Below are 13,601 nucleotides of genomic sequence, written 5' to 3' on the forward strand. Positions count from 1 at the left end.
GAGGGTCAGGGACCCACTAAGGAGGCAGTCTGTCCGTTCTCAGATCTCAAACTCCATGCTGGGAGAACTACTACTCTCTTCAAAGCTGTCAGACAGGGATGTTTAAGTCTGCATAAGTTTCTGCTGCCTTTTGTTCAGCTATGCCCTGCCCCCAGAGGTGGAGTCTACAGAGGCAGGCAGGCAGGCCTCATTGAGCTGCAGCCTCCTTAAGCTCCACCCAGTTTGAGCTTCCCGGCCGCTTTGTTTACCTACTCAAGCCTCGGCAATGGTGGACGCCCCTCCCCCAGGCTCGCTGCCGCCTTGCAGCTCGATCTCAGACTGCTGTGCTAGTGGTAAGCAAGGCTGTGTGGGCATGGGACCCTCTGAGCCAGGCATGGGATATAACCTCCTGGTGTGCTATTTGCTAAGACTGTTGGAAAAGCGCAGTATTAGGGTGAGAGTGTCCCAATTTTCCAGGAACCATCTGTCATGGATTCCCTTGGCTAGGAAAGGGAATTCCCTGAACCCATGCAATTCCCTGGTGAGGCGATGCCCTGCCCTGCTTCAGCTCACACTCCGTGGACTGCAGTCACTGGTCCAACAAGCCCCAGTGAGATGAACCTGGTTCTTCAGTTGAAAATGCAGAAATCACCCACCTTCTGAATCGCTCACACTGGGAGCTATGGACTGGAGCTTTTCCTATTGGGCCATCTTGGAACCGGAAACAGCCCACACTGCACCAGTTTTAAACATGAAACTCACTTTACAGGAAATGAAGTATGGGAATGGGCTCATGCTAATGGATTTCACTAGTCTTGTGATGTTCCTCAACATCCTGAAGTGGCTGGCTCAATAGAACAGTGGAGTGATCTTTAAAGCCTGAGTTGTAGTTCTAGCTTTGTGGCAGTGCCTTGAGGGGCTTGGCTGACAATCTCAGAGGTGGCAATGCTGGATCCCAGCATCAAGTATATGGAACTATTTCTCCCATAGCCACATCTATGTCTTCAAGAATGAAAGGGGTAAGATGCGGGCCTCCTCTCACTATTACTCCTGGGTATCTAGTAGCAAAATTTTTCTTTTTGTGCTCAAGAAGCAAACTTTGCTTTCAAGAAGCAAACTTTTGGCTCTGCTGGGCTAGAGGTCTTAGTTACAAATTGAGAAATTTTTTCAACGGGGGAATCAAAATGATTCCATTGAAATGAAAATTGTGTCTCACAGCTGACGACTTTGAACTCTTCACTCCTCTCAACCAAGAGACAAAGTAGGGATTCTGCTACTGGCTTGGGTGATGGAAACTGAGAAAAAAAAGGAGATCAGGTTCCTACTACACCAGGGGCTAAGGAAAAGTAAGTCGGATATGTCTAGAGAGCTTCTTAGTCCTCCCGTGTTTTGTGATTAGAGTTAATGGAAAATCACAGCAACCCCATTCAGGCAGGACGTGTAATGGTTCAGACTCTTCTATAATGAAGAGTTTCAGCCATCCTGCCAGGCCAAGCTCCATGAACCAACTGACATGCTATCTTAGGGCAAAGGGAATGTGAAATGGGTAGTGAAAGAAGGCAGTTACAAATACCAGCTTCAACAATGTGAGCTGCTGCAGAAACCATGACTGTAATAGTATTTATTTAATGGGATAATAATATCTACCAGCATAGGTGGGAATAAAAAACAACCAAAAAACAAGTTATTCTTTCAAATGAAATGCTTAGGGAAAAAGAACAACTTTTACTAACAGAAATTTCTCAGCCTCTGGAAGGCCATTTGAGTCAGTAACATATGCCAGGAGACTTCAGCAATATCATGCTCCATTGTAGAAAACAGCAATCTGATCCTTTTCTCTCCTCAATCATTACTGAGATTATGCATTTGGGTTGCCATAATCCTCCATGGACAAGTACTCCTAAATCATACGCTCCAGTTTCTTCTCAAGGAGCTGAACGAAGTCTCGGCTCATACATCTGAAAAGACAGAGACATGCCATTAACTAAAAGATAGCCAAAGAACCTGTGCTGTAGGAAGCACTGTGAAGGATAGAAAGATGAAGTTACAGTCAGCATGGAAATAGAAATTCACCTGCATGGTAAGAGGTAGTCTAGCTGGCAATAACAAATGATGGCGAGGGTGTGGAGAAAAGGGAACCTTCATATACTGTTGGTGGGAATAAAAATTACTACAATAACTACGAAGAACAGTATGGAGGTTCCTCGAAAAACTAAAAATGGAGCTATCATATGGTCCAGGAATCCCACTGCTTGGTATATGCCCAAGAGAAAGGAAGTCAGGGTACCGAAGAGATATCTGCACTCCCATGTTTGTTGCAGCACCATTCACAGTAGCCAAGATTCGGAAGCAACCTAAGTGTCCACTAACAGGTGAATGGATAAAAAAATATGGTACATATACACAATAGAGTATTGTTCAGACATAAAAAAGAATGAGATTCAGTCATTTGCAACAATATGGATGGAATCAAAGGTCATTATGTTAAGTGAAATAAGCCAGGCACAGAAAGACAAACTTTGTACTTTCTCACTTATTTCTGGGAGCAAACATGTAAAACAACTGAACTAATGGAGATAGCGAGTAGAATGATGGTTCCCAGAGGCTGGGAAGGTTAGTGGGGGTGGAGCGTGTGGGAAGTGGGGATGATTAATAGGTAGAAAAATAGAATAAATAAGATGTAGTATTTCATAGCCCAACAGGGTGACTATTGTCGGTAATAATTTAATTGTACATTTACAAATAATGAAGAGTATAATTGGATTGTCTGTAACACAAAGGATAAAAGCTTGAGGTGACAGATACCCCATTTACCTTGATGTATTTATTACACATTGTTGTCTGTATCACAATATCTCATATACCCCAGAAATACATGCATCTGCTATGTCCGTACAAAAATTTTTTAAAAAGAAGTAGTCTAGCAAATACAAAGAGTGTCAATCAAGGGACAATGTGCACCTCAGACTATGGTGAGAATGGAAGTCTCCATAGTCTTCGAAGAATGAGTTAGATTCAGATAACATTAGCCTAAGTAACTTGGAGACAGCCGTAACTATGAGTGAGGACCAGGGTTTGAGAAACTCAAGGCAGGGGCTGTTCCCCCACGCTCACCCCCAGTACTCTATTGAGTCCAAGTGCTTAAAGAAATTGGACAGTTCCTATTTCTACCCACCTTGCTGCTTCCTTGATGATGGATTCAAAAAATACTTTCTTGACTTCTATAGGTCCTTGCACTCTTTTAAGCAATTTGAAGATCCTTTTGTATTCTGAAGATGTTTAAAAAAAAAACCTTCAGTATTATCAAATATAAAGAAGAATAGAAGTGAATCTATATCTCAGCAATCATGCTTCATAGGCTAAAATGTTTTAAATGCTTAAATCAAAATACCCGCACATACAAATCTAAATAATAAAAAAGACACCTGCACATACGTACGAATGGAACTCTTTTAACCATAACCAAGTAAGAAAAGAAAAGCAAAAGGTGTACTATGCTTTAGTCAAAGAAAAGAGGAACCACCATAAACTATGGGCAAACTCAACTCTGGCAAAGAATGAGCCTCAACAGGTAACATGAATATCTTCTGAATCATAGAAAGAGAGACTTCCTATAGTTTTATGAAACAGATATTCTTATGCTACTTACTTCGTCCAATGCTTTGGATTTCCTTCACTATTTGATGTTTTATATCAGCATTAATTTCTTCTTGGCTTTTGGGTAAAGGGACTATTTCTCTGCATTTTAGGTCATCTTCAGAGAAATTGCTGGTAACAATTCCTCCCACAGGTGCATTGCTACCAGGTTTCTGCATCAGCTTATCTTTGCTGAAACCAGCGAAGTCATCAATCTGAGAATCCAATTGGATGGGTGGAATACCATCTCCTGTCTTAAGCTCTAGTGAAACAGATTTTGACAAAAAGCCATCAGTTGGTGTTTGACCGTTTTCTTTCCCCTCCACATAGAGATCATGAATGACAGATCTGGAAACCAAACTGAGAAGCTGAGCTGTGAGAAGTGTGTGTTTCATCACCCCTCTGGGTACATCTATGTGCTCCTCCGTTTCTAGGGAATTATTTCTTTCATAAATGGGAGGATATACCAGGGGAAATCTCAGACCTCATGAACTGAGGCCAGGGCACATAATACAATAAAACCACCTCTTATTTTCTGGCCCTATGAATAGATATGGAAATCAAGTAAGACAGTACAACTCTAAAGCAACATTCACAGATCCCTGGTATTCGTGGGATAGTTTCAGTTTGTTATGCTTTACAAGTTGAAAGCAGCAGGTCTCACTTGATATCACGATTTCCCAAATTCACTTACAAACCACCAGGCTTTAGTGAGCTGGAAGCCAGACAGCTGGGATACACCTCAAGCAGGCTCCTCTCTACGTCAAATATATTCTGAGAAAATAAAGGTGGCCATTACTGCTGAAAGTTCTATACGCACTCCATCACCAAAAAATCCCTTTTAGTGTATGATTTTCCTCATCCTTCCTTTCTGTCTCAGAAAAGTGACTTTCTTTTCACTTCAGGTCTGACACCTCTCATTTATTCACCGTCTGTGGCAGGCAGCATGCCAGTAGCTGGGGATCAGCAGTAAATAGCCCAGAGAGCAACGTTCCCTGCCCTTGTGGAGCTCACATCCTCATGTGGGGCAGTCAGACAGCACATGCACAATGAGCAAATGAAACAAACAGCGTCGGGGTGGTGGTAGGGAAGCAGTCCACAGGCCTGTGGGCAACAGCAGCAGAGGGAGCCCCAGGAGTTGCCCGCTGGTTGGGCAGAGCCTTCTGTGAAGGTACCCTTGGGCAGGGCTTGAAGGAAGAAGCAGAGCTGCCTGCACAGAGGCAGAGGGGGAGTTCCAGGTTGCTGTGAGGCCAAGGGTATGGGCTGGAGTGGGGATGGATCAGGCACTACGGGGTGAAGGACAGAAGCAGACAGAGTCAGGAGATGGATGGGGCCCGTGTGAGGAGAGGGTGACAGAGGCCAGGCCATGCAGAACCTGGCAGACCAAAGCTGGTTCACAGTCGGTTCTGAGTGCTAAGGAGAGTGGAGGATGGGTTTTCAGGAGTGACGTGGCATGATGTGATTTACACGCCAACATGATGACCTGGCTGCCGGGTGGGAGCGTATGTGTTCGATGGGGACAATAATGGGAAATGTGGAGGTATCACGGGAGCTCAGTGATTGATCATGGCAGACTGGAACAGAAGGAGAGAGAGAGATGCTGGGGTTCAGAAAATGTTTACAGTATTTAGAGAAGAGAAGAAAAAGAAAGACAGAAAAAAAGAATGATAGGGGTCGGATGCAGTGGCTTGTGCCTGTAATTCCAGCACTTTGGGAGGCTGAGGTGGGTAGATCACCTGAGGTGAGGAGTTTGAGACCAGCCTGGCTGATATGGCAAAACTCCATCTCTACTAAAATTACAAAAATTAGCTGGGTGTGGTGGCTGGTACTTGTAATCTCAGCTACTCGGGAGGCTGCAGCAGGAGAATCACTTGAACCCAGGAGACTGAGGTTTCAGTGAGCCGAGATCATGTCACTGGACTCTAGCTTGGCCAAGAAGAACGAAACTCCATCTCAAGAAAAAAATGATAGGGATTCACCAATACGGACAAGAAATTAAAAAAAAAAATTGTGGAAAATGGAAATGCTAGAAGGTTTTCATGAAGAAGCGAGTGAACAACTGTCAAGGCTGCTGAGAATTTAATGGCAATGTCAGCTGAAACCGTTCACCTTGACAAGGACAGTTTCTCTGGAGGGGATGAGGCAGGAGGCCGACTGCACTGGATACAGCATGAAGAGGAGGTGAGGACAGGCTTACTTACTCTTTTCTTTGGACATGGCAGAGCCTGCAGTAGGGCTGTCTCCTGCTCCTTGTTTCCTTGCCAACAGGGCCATCCTCTGCCTTTTCTGATATGAAGGACTGTCACATTCCCTGGGACGTTTAAACACGGGTTCAGGATCTACAGCCACCTTCTCTGTTTTATCGGTCATTGTTTCCTGAAAAACATCAATGAACATATTCCATTCATGACAAAAATCTAACAATCACAAAATGGCAAACTGTCTTCATATGTGTATACAACCAAGACTTTGAATCATTAATTTCACTTTTAATCATGAGCCAAGATTTACCAAGTCTCAACAAACACTCTGTTCTCAGGAAAAGAAACCTAATTTTAATGTACACTAAGTAAAAAAAGAAGAAAGGTGGTATAACCAAATCGGTCAGAATGCTTTCGGAATAAGCAGCTGTCATCAACCAAAAACAGATGAAAATATTATTACCTATTTGAAGATGTGTAAGCCAATCTGTATTAACCCTTATTAGGAAAAATAGATGTATAAACCAATCTGTATTAACCCTTACTATACATTATGTTTTAAATTAAATATATTATACATTATATTATACATCATATATATTTAATATATAAGTATTTATACTTATATATTCAAATAGATGTATAAACCAATCTGTAGTAACCCGTATTAGGAACTCTTATTAGAAGACTGATAAAAAACTGATAACAACATCTGACAAGGACTTTAGAAGAAAGAAAAACTACAAGATCAAGGCAAAAATACAAGCCAAGATCACCCCTGAACTCAGACACAAAAATTCCAAATTAAAGGTGAGCAAATAAAATGCAATAGTACTTAAAACGGACATACATCAGCCATGGTGGAGTATATTGCAGAAAGACAACATAATGATTTAACATTTGAAAATCAATAAATGTAATGCACCACATTAACAACAACGACAACAAAAACAGGGAAACACCACATGATCATTTTCATACATGGGTCAATGTTTAAAGTCCATTCGTGATAAAAAACTATCACCAACTTAGAAAAAAGGCAACTTTCCTATTCTGGTTAGCATATGTACAAAAAAATAGTAAACGCGATACTTCATAGTGACGTATCAGTATTTTCTCCCTGAGTTTAAAAACAAGACAAAGATGTCCACTATCCATTCACAGTTTACTGGAGGTTCTAAAAGAGCAGTAGCATCAGGAAAATATAATAGGTTTAAAATTTGGAAAGAAATAAAACTGTCAATATTCACAGATGACATTGTTCTGTACATAGAAAATGCAGAAGAATAAAATCATTATGTTTAATAAGCAAATTTAGTCAACTTACTAGATATAATAAAAACCAACGGCATTTCCATATAATTAATAGCAACAAAAAATTAGAATATGAGATTTCAAATGTCATTAAAAAAGTACCAAAACCATCAAATATTTAGGAATAAATCTAACCCAGGTGTGCTAGAGTACTACACAAAAATTATAAAACATCACTCAGAGAAATTCAAGACTGCAGTAGATGGAGAAAAATATTCTTTCCATGCATTGGAAGACTTTTTTTTTTTTTTTTTGAGATGGAGCCTCACTCTGTCGCCCAGGCTGGAGTGGAATGGCACCGTCTCTGCTCACTGCAAACTCAACCTCCTGGGTTCAAGCGATTCTCCTGCTTCAGCCTCCCAAGTAGCTGAGATTACAGGTGCCTGCCATGACGCCTGGCTAATTTTTGTATTTTTAGTACAGACGGGGTTTCGCTATGTTAGCCATACTGGTCTCGAACTCCTGACCTCAAGTGATCCATTCGACTCGGCCTCCCAAAGTGTTGGGATTACAGGCGTGAGCCACCGCCCCTGGCCGGAAGACATTATTAAGAGACATTATTGTCAAGTCTCTCAGAATGATCATAGCAATCATATTTAAAATTCCACTATGTTAACAAAAGTTTTTCTGGAAATTGACAAGCAGATCATTTTTTAAGTACATGGAAATTAAAGATTTGGAAAAGTCAAGTTTTTTTAAGTCAAGGAAAAGACAAAGTTTTTTTAAGAAAAAGAACTGGCTAGGTGCAGTGGCTCATGCCTGTAATCCCAGCACTTTGGGAGGCTGAGGCAGGTGGATCACAAGGTCAGGAGATCCTGGCTAACGTGGTGAAACCCCATCTCCACTGAAAATACAAAAAATTACTTGGACATGGTGGCGGGCACCTATAGTCCCAGCTACTTAGGAGGCTGAGGCAGGAGAACGGCGTGAACACAGGAGGCAAAGCTTGCAGTGAGCCGAGATCACGCCACTGTACTCCAGCCTGGGCGACAGAGCGGGACTCTGTCTTAAACAAACAAACAAACAAACAAACAAACAACAACAAAAAGAACTAAGTTAGTAGACATGCACTACTATGTATGAAATTTACCATAAAGATAGAGTAATTAAAACAGTACGGTATCAGAGCAATGACAGGCAAATACACAAAAGGAAGAGGACACAGAGGCCAGAAAAAATCTGGCAATACAAAATACAGAAGAGCTGTAAATCAATGTGGAAAGGACAGTGCTTTTCATAAATGTACTTGATAAATGCAGGGAAAATACAAACCTTGACTCTTACCTCTTCCCACTCCACAGAACTTTGTTAAAGATGGATAGACAATCTAGTAAGCACTTAAGATATTGTCTTCACAACTATAGAATAGGCAAAGATGTTTTTAGTGAGGATAAACAAGCACTAACCATAAAGAATGAATTCTTTAATTAGACATAATTAAATGGAAAACTTCCATTCCTCAAAGACACTACTAAGATACTGAAAACCAAAGCATGTTTATAGATTATATATTATGTATTATATGGTATAGGTTATATATAAAAATATATATTAATTACACACACATATACATATATATCTGGCAACAAATGAGTGGAATCCAGAATATATCCAGAACTACAAATCAATTTCTAAAAAACAAACATCCCAATAACATTTGGGAAGAAAAGCTGAATATGCACTTCATAAGAGTCATACTCAAATGGCTAATAATCACATCAAATATATCTGGTCTCTGACTTTACTCCATTCCATGAGAATTTATTTCAGATGATTGGGAGATCTAGAAGAAAACTTAGAATATTATCATCATGAGTGTAAATGAGTTTAACCATTGTGCAAACTTAGAATATTATCATCATGAGTGTAAATGAGTTTAACCATTGTGGAAGACAGCGTGGTGATTCCTAAAGGATCTAGAACCAGAAATACCATCTGACCCAGCAATCTCATCACTAGGTATGCACCCAAAGGATTTTAAATCATTCCACTATAAAGACACACGCACACGTATGTTTATTATAGCACTATTCACAGCAGCAGAGACTTGGAACCAACCCAAATGCCCATCAATGATAAAGATAATGTGGTACATATACACCACGGAATACTCTGCAGCCATGAAAAAGAATGAGTTCATGTCCTTTGAAGGTACCGGTGTCAGCAATCTAACACAGGAACAGAAAATCAAACACCACGTGTTCTCACTCATAAGTGGGAGTTGAACAATGAGAACACATGGACGCTGGGAGGAAAACATCACACAGCAGGGCCTGTCAGAGGTTGGGGGGCTAGGGGAGGGAAAGCATTAGAGAAATACCTAATGTAGCTGACAGGTCGATGGGTGCAGCAAACCACCATGGCACGTGTCTACCTATGTAACAAACCTGCACATTCTGCACATGTGTCCCAGAACTTAAAGTATAATAATAATAAAAAAAATTGTCATAATGGCATTGGGTGAGGCAAAGATGTTTCTTAAAATAATAAAAAGCAAGAGCCATAAATAATACACTGATTAATAAAATTAAGAGAATCTGTTTATCTAAAACACATTGAGATCGTGTAAAAGCAAAAAAGATTTATAGAAGACACTAAAATTGTATATGTATTTTTATATATGTACATATATGCCTGTGTGCATGGGTGTATAACTCAAATACAGAATATATGGAAACTACAAATCCATTTTTGAAATGCAAACATCTTAGTAAAAGCTGGGGGAAAATACCTGAAAAGGAACTTCATAAAAGACAAAGTTAAATGACCAATAAACACATAAAATGGTGCCAAAAAACCCAAAAAAAACATAAAACGATAAATAGCTGGGTGTGGTGGCACTGCAAGCCAGCCTGGGCGACAGACGGACCCCATCTCAAAAGACAAACAAAAATCAATACATAAAAACAATTTTTAAAAAGGTGCTCGATGGGCCAGGCGCGGTGGCTCAAGCCTGTAATCCCAGCACTTTGGGAGGCCGAGACGGGTGGATCACGAGGTCAGGAGATCGAGACCATCCTGGCTAAAACCGTGAAACCCCGTCTCTACTAAAAAAATACAAAAAAAAAAAACTAGCCGGGCGAGGTGGCGGGCGCCTGTAGTCCCAGCTACTCGGGAGGCTGAGGCAGGAGAATGGCGTAAACCCGGGAGGCGGAGCTTGCAGTGAGCTGAGATCCGGCCACTGCACTCCAGCCTGGGCGATAGAGCGAGACTCCGTCTCAAAAAAAAAAAAAAAAGGTACTCGATCTCATTAATCAGCAGAGAAATGCGAGTGTAGACATAAGGAGAGATCACTGCACCCCCATCAGACTGGCTGGAATGAAAGATTAACTGCATTGCGAGTGTTCCAATGTGGCACAGCTGGAACCTTCGAATATTTCTGGACCCCCATTCCTGCACAGACACCTGAGGCTGTGGCTGAAAGGTCAGATAGAATCCCCGCGAAGAGTTCCTTCAGAATTGAGATCAACCGACCGAGGAAAAGCACCCCAACCCTGGGCAGAACAGCGTTCTCAAGGTCACATGACCTCCTTCATGGCTGACACAGAGCTCCCTGAGTCTCTCCATGGGCTTAGAGAATCCAAGGAACAGCACCCCATTCCCCTGCGGCACCAGAAGAGAGCACCCACAGATAATAATTTTAGAAACCTAGCACCAAGAGAAAGCATACAGTAAACGTCTACATCAGGGAAAAGCAGAACCAGGTAAAAGCTAACACATTCTACCTGAGAGCGAGCAACATCCAAGGACAAATGCGCCCCACGGCCGACATCAGCACCCAAGGAAGAGTCCCTCGGGGGTCGAGATAAAGCCCCCAACAGTGACCCCACAAGGCTGCGATCATGCGTCTGGGGCACAGCCACCCCCACCACGTTCCATGAGCACAGACAGGGTCCCCAAGGCAGAATGCCCCCTCAAGACGGCAACTGAGCGGGAAAGAAACGCCAGGGCACCCAAGGCCGACACAGGCAACCAAGGCATGCCCCCCATCCCCGGGCTCAGGTCATTTCAGTAGGAAAAGTCCCTAGCATCACCGAGAGGGAGCCCACGAGAAAAGCCCCCAGCCCAACAACATAGCCGAGACGGGGTGCCCACGGAAAACGCTCCCCCACGGCTAACACAGGCTCCCATGGCGGTGTTCCCAGAGCCGAGCCACTTCCCCAAGGGAGCCCTACCACACACCGGACAGAGAACACCACAGAAAAGATGCTTTCCAAGGAAAAAGGACACTTTCCGGGATGAAATTAAAAGTATCCAGGGAAAAACTGCCCACTCATAGTCCTGAAGTCCTGACCTTGCTGGAAGAGAGACGTCGGCACCTCACAAAATGGCAGTGAAGCTGTGGCGCCTCCCTACTGGTGGCACTTTATAGAAACCTGCCCTCTGGGAGTTGTGGGAAATGTGCCCCCTAGGGCACCTGGGAGTGATGTGCATGGGGAGGCGTCTCACCAGAAGCAGCGATCCGTTCGGCCCAAGGAGGATGGAAGGACGGGAAATAGCCAGCCACAGCGTGCCTGCCCCAGCCGAACATTGGGAACCTTTTGGGGGCACCAGGGTCCTGAGGAGAAGCCTCGTGCCCCAGAGAACCAGGAAACGCAGCCTTCTCCTTCGCTGACTCTGTCGCCTTCTACAGGCGACCTTTAGTAACAACTGCACAGCAACATAAGCAGAGGAACACAGAACCTTCTCACACAGCGGGGTGAAATCGCCTGGGTAACATAGTGTGTCCCCGGCTCTACAAAGCAACCAACCAATCAAAAAAAGAAAGAGAAAGAAAGAAAGAAAGAAAGAAAGAAAGAAAGAAAGAAAGAAAGAAAGAAGAAAGAAGGAAGGAAGGAAGGAAGGAAGGAAGGAAGGAAGGATGGAAGGAAGGAAAGATAGATGGATGCAAAAATCAGCCCGGCATGCTGGCGCACGCCTGTGGTCCCAACTACCCGGGAAGTTGAGGTGGGAAGATCCTTGAACCCAGGAGGTGGAGGTAGCAGTGAGCCACTGCACTCCAGTCCAGACGATAGAGGAGACTCCATCTCAAAAAAAAAAAAAAAAAGAAGAAGAAAGAAAAAAAGAAAAAAGGAAAAGCAAAGAAAAATAAAATAAACAGCAACAAGAAACCGAAATTTTCGTTTGAGGGAGTTGTGTTTTAAAGTCAACTCCGACCAGGCACAGTGGCTCACACCTGTCATCTCAGCACTTCGGGAAGCCAAAGTGGCTAGAACACCTGAGGTGAGGAGTTCAAGACCAGTCTGACCAACATGGTGAATTCCGTCTCTACTAAAAATACAGAAAATTATCCAGGCGTGGTGGTGCGCACCTGTAGTCCCACCAGCTACTTGGAAGCTGAGGCAGGAGAATCACTTGAACTGGGGAGGCAGAGTTTGCAGTGAGCTGAGATCACACCACTGCATTCCAGCCTGGGTAAAAGAGTGAGACTCTGTCTACAAATATAAATAAATAAATAAATAAATAAATAAAAATAAAGCCAGCCTCTATCTGTTAAAGGTAACCATTATTGTTAATTGATAAGAAAAATGAGGGCCCCAGTGCGGTGGCTCACGCCTGTAATCCCAGCAATTTGGGAGGCCAAGATGGGTGGATTCCTTGAGCCCAGGAGTTGAAGAGCAGCCTGGGCAGTATGGTTAAACCCTATCTTTACACAAAATACAAAAATTAGCTGAGCGTATACCTGTGCTCCCAGCTGCTTGGGAGGCTTGAGACCAGGAGGTTGAGGCTGCATTGACCTTTGATCGCACCACTGCACTACAGCCTGGGTGACCGAGTGAGACTGTAAAAACCAAACAAACAAGAAAAGAAGAAAGAAAGAAAAAAAGAAAGGAGCGGAAACCTTAATATATTGCATCTATTAATCATTTTAATATGGAACTTTGTATATTTTTCCACCTTTTTTATTTTTTTGAGACAGAATCTGGTTCTGTCGCCCAGGCTGGAGTGCAGTGGCATGATCTCGGCTCACTGCTACCTCTGCCTCCCAGGTTCAAGCGATTCTCCTTCCTCAGCCTCCCGAGAAGCTGGGATTACAGGCATGCACCATCACGCCTGGCTAATTTTTGTATTCTTAGTAGAAACGGTATTTCACAATGTTGGCCAGGCTGGTCTCAGACTCCTGACTTTAAGTGAATCATCCGCCTTGGTCTCCCAAAGTGCTAGGATTACAGGTGTGAGCCACTGCGCCTGGACCATTTTTCCACTTTCACAACTTATTTTAAGTGCAGCAAAATTTACTTGAATAGTCCATAGTGGCAAAAAAATATTACAGCAAAATTTTTAGAGTTTTAACGGAACAAGCAGTTTCACTCTTGACACAATTATTTGGAAGGGATTACTTCACTGGTTTTATAATTCAAAAGTTATGTTTGTAAAAAAATTAAAATTAAAATTATAAAATATAGCCAGGCATGGTGGTGGGTGCCTGTAATCCCTGCTACTCGGGAGACAGAGGCAGGAGAATCACTT

At 42.8% G+C, this 13,601-nt stretch overlaps 1 protein-coding gene across 2 annotated transcripts; it reads right to left on the reverse strand.

The window, feature by feature from the left end:
• Positions 1–1,309: 1,309 nt before the first annotated feature.
• LOC117089222 (cancer/testis antigen family 45 member A10-like) lies at positions 1,310–11,654 on the reverse strand. 2 transcript variants are annotated; one of them, XM_033220210.1, is made up of 5 exons: positions 11,580–11,654; positions 5,817–5,991; positions 3,629–3,877; positions 3,155–3,248; positions 1,310–1,937 (listed from the first exon to the last, which is right to left on the reverse strand). In XM_033220210.1, exons 2-5 carry the CDS (start codon positions 5,983–5,985, stop codon positions 1,880–1,882), a joined length of 570 nt encoding a protein of 189 aa, XP_033076101.1. In that variant the 5' UTR covers positions 5,986–5,991; positions 11,580–11,654; the 3' UTR covers positions 1,310–1,879. The 2 variants fall into 2 exon arrangements, with proteins under 2 accessions (XP_033076101.1, XP_033076091.1); XM_033220200.1 differs by lacking the exon at positions 11,580–11,654 and adding an exon at positions 11,425–11,511 and having other exon boundaries at positions 1,668–1,937.
• Positions 11,655–13,601: the final 1,947 nt, after the last annotated feature.

The sequence above is a fragment of the Trachypithecus francoisi genome, unplaced genomic scaffold (genome assembly GCF_009764315.1).
Source record: "Trachypithecus francoisi isolate TF-2019V2 unplaced genomic scaffold, Tfra_2.0 Contig00810, whole genome shotgun sequence".
NCBI classification, from domain to species: Eukaryota; Metazoa; Chordata; class Mammalia; order Primates; family Cercopithecidae; genus Trachypithecus; species Trachypithecus francoisi.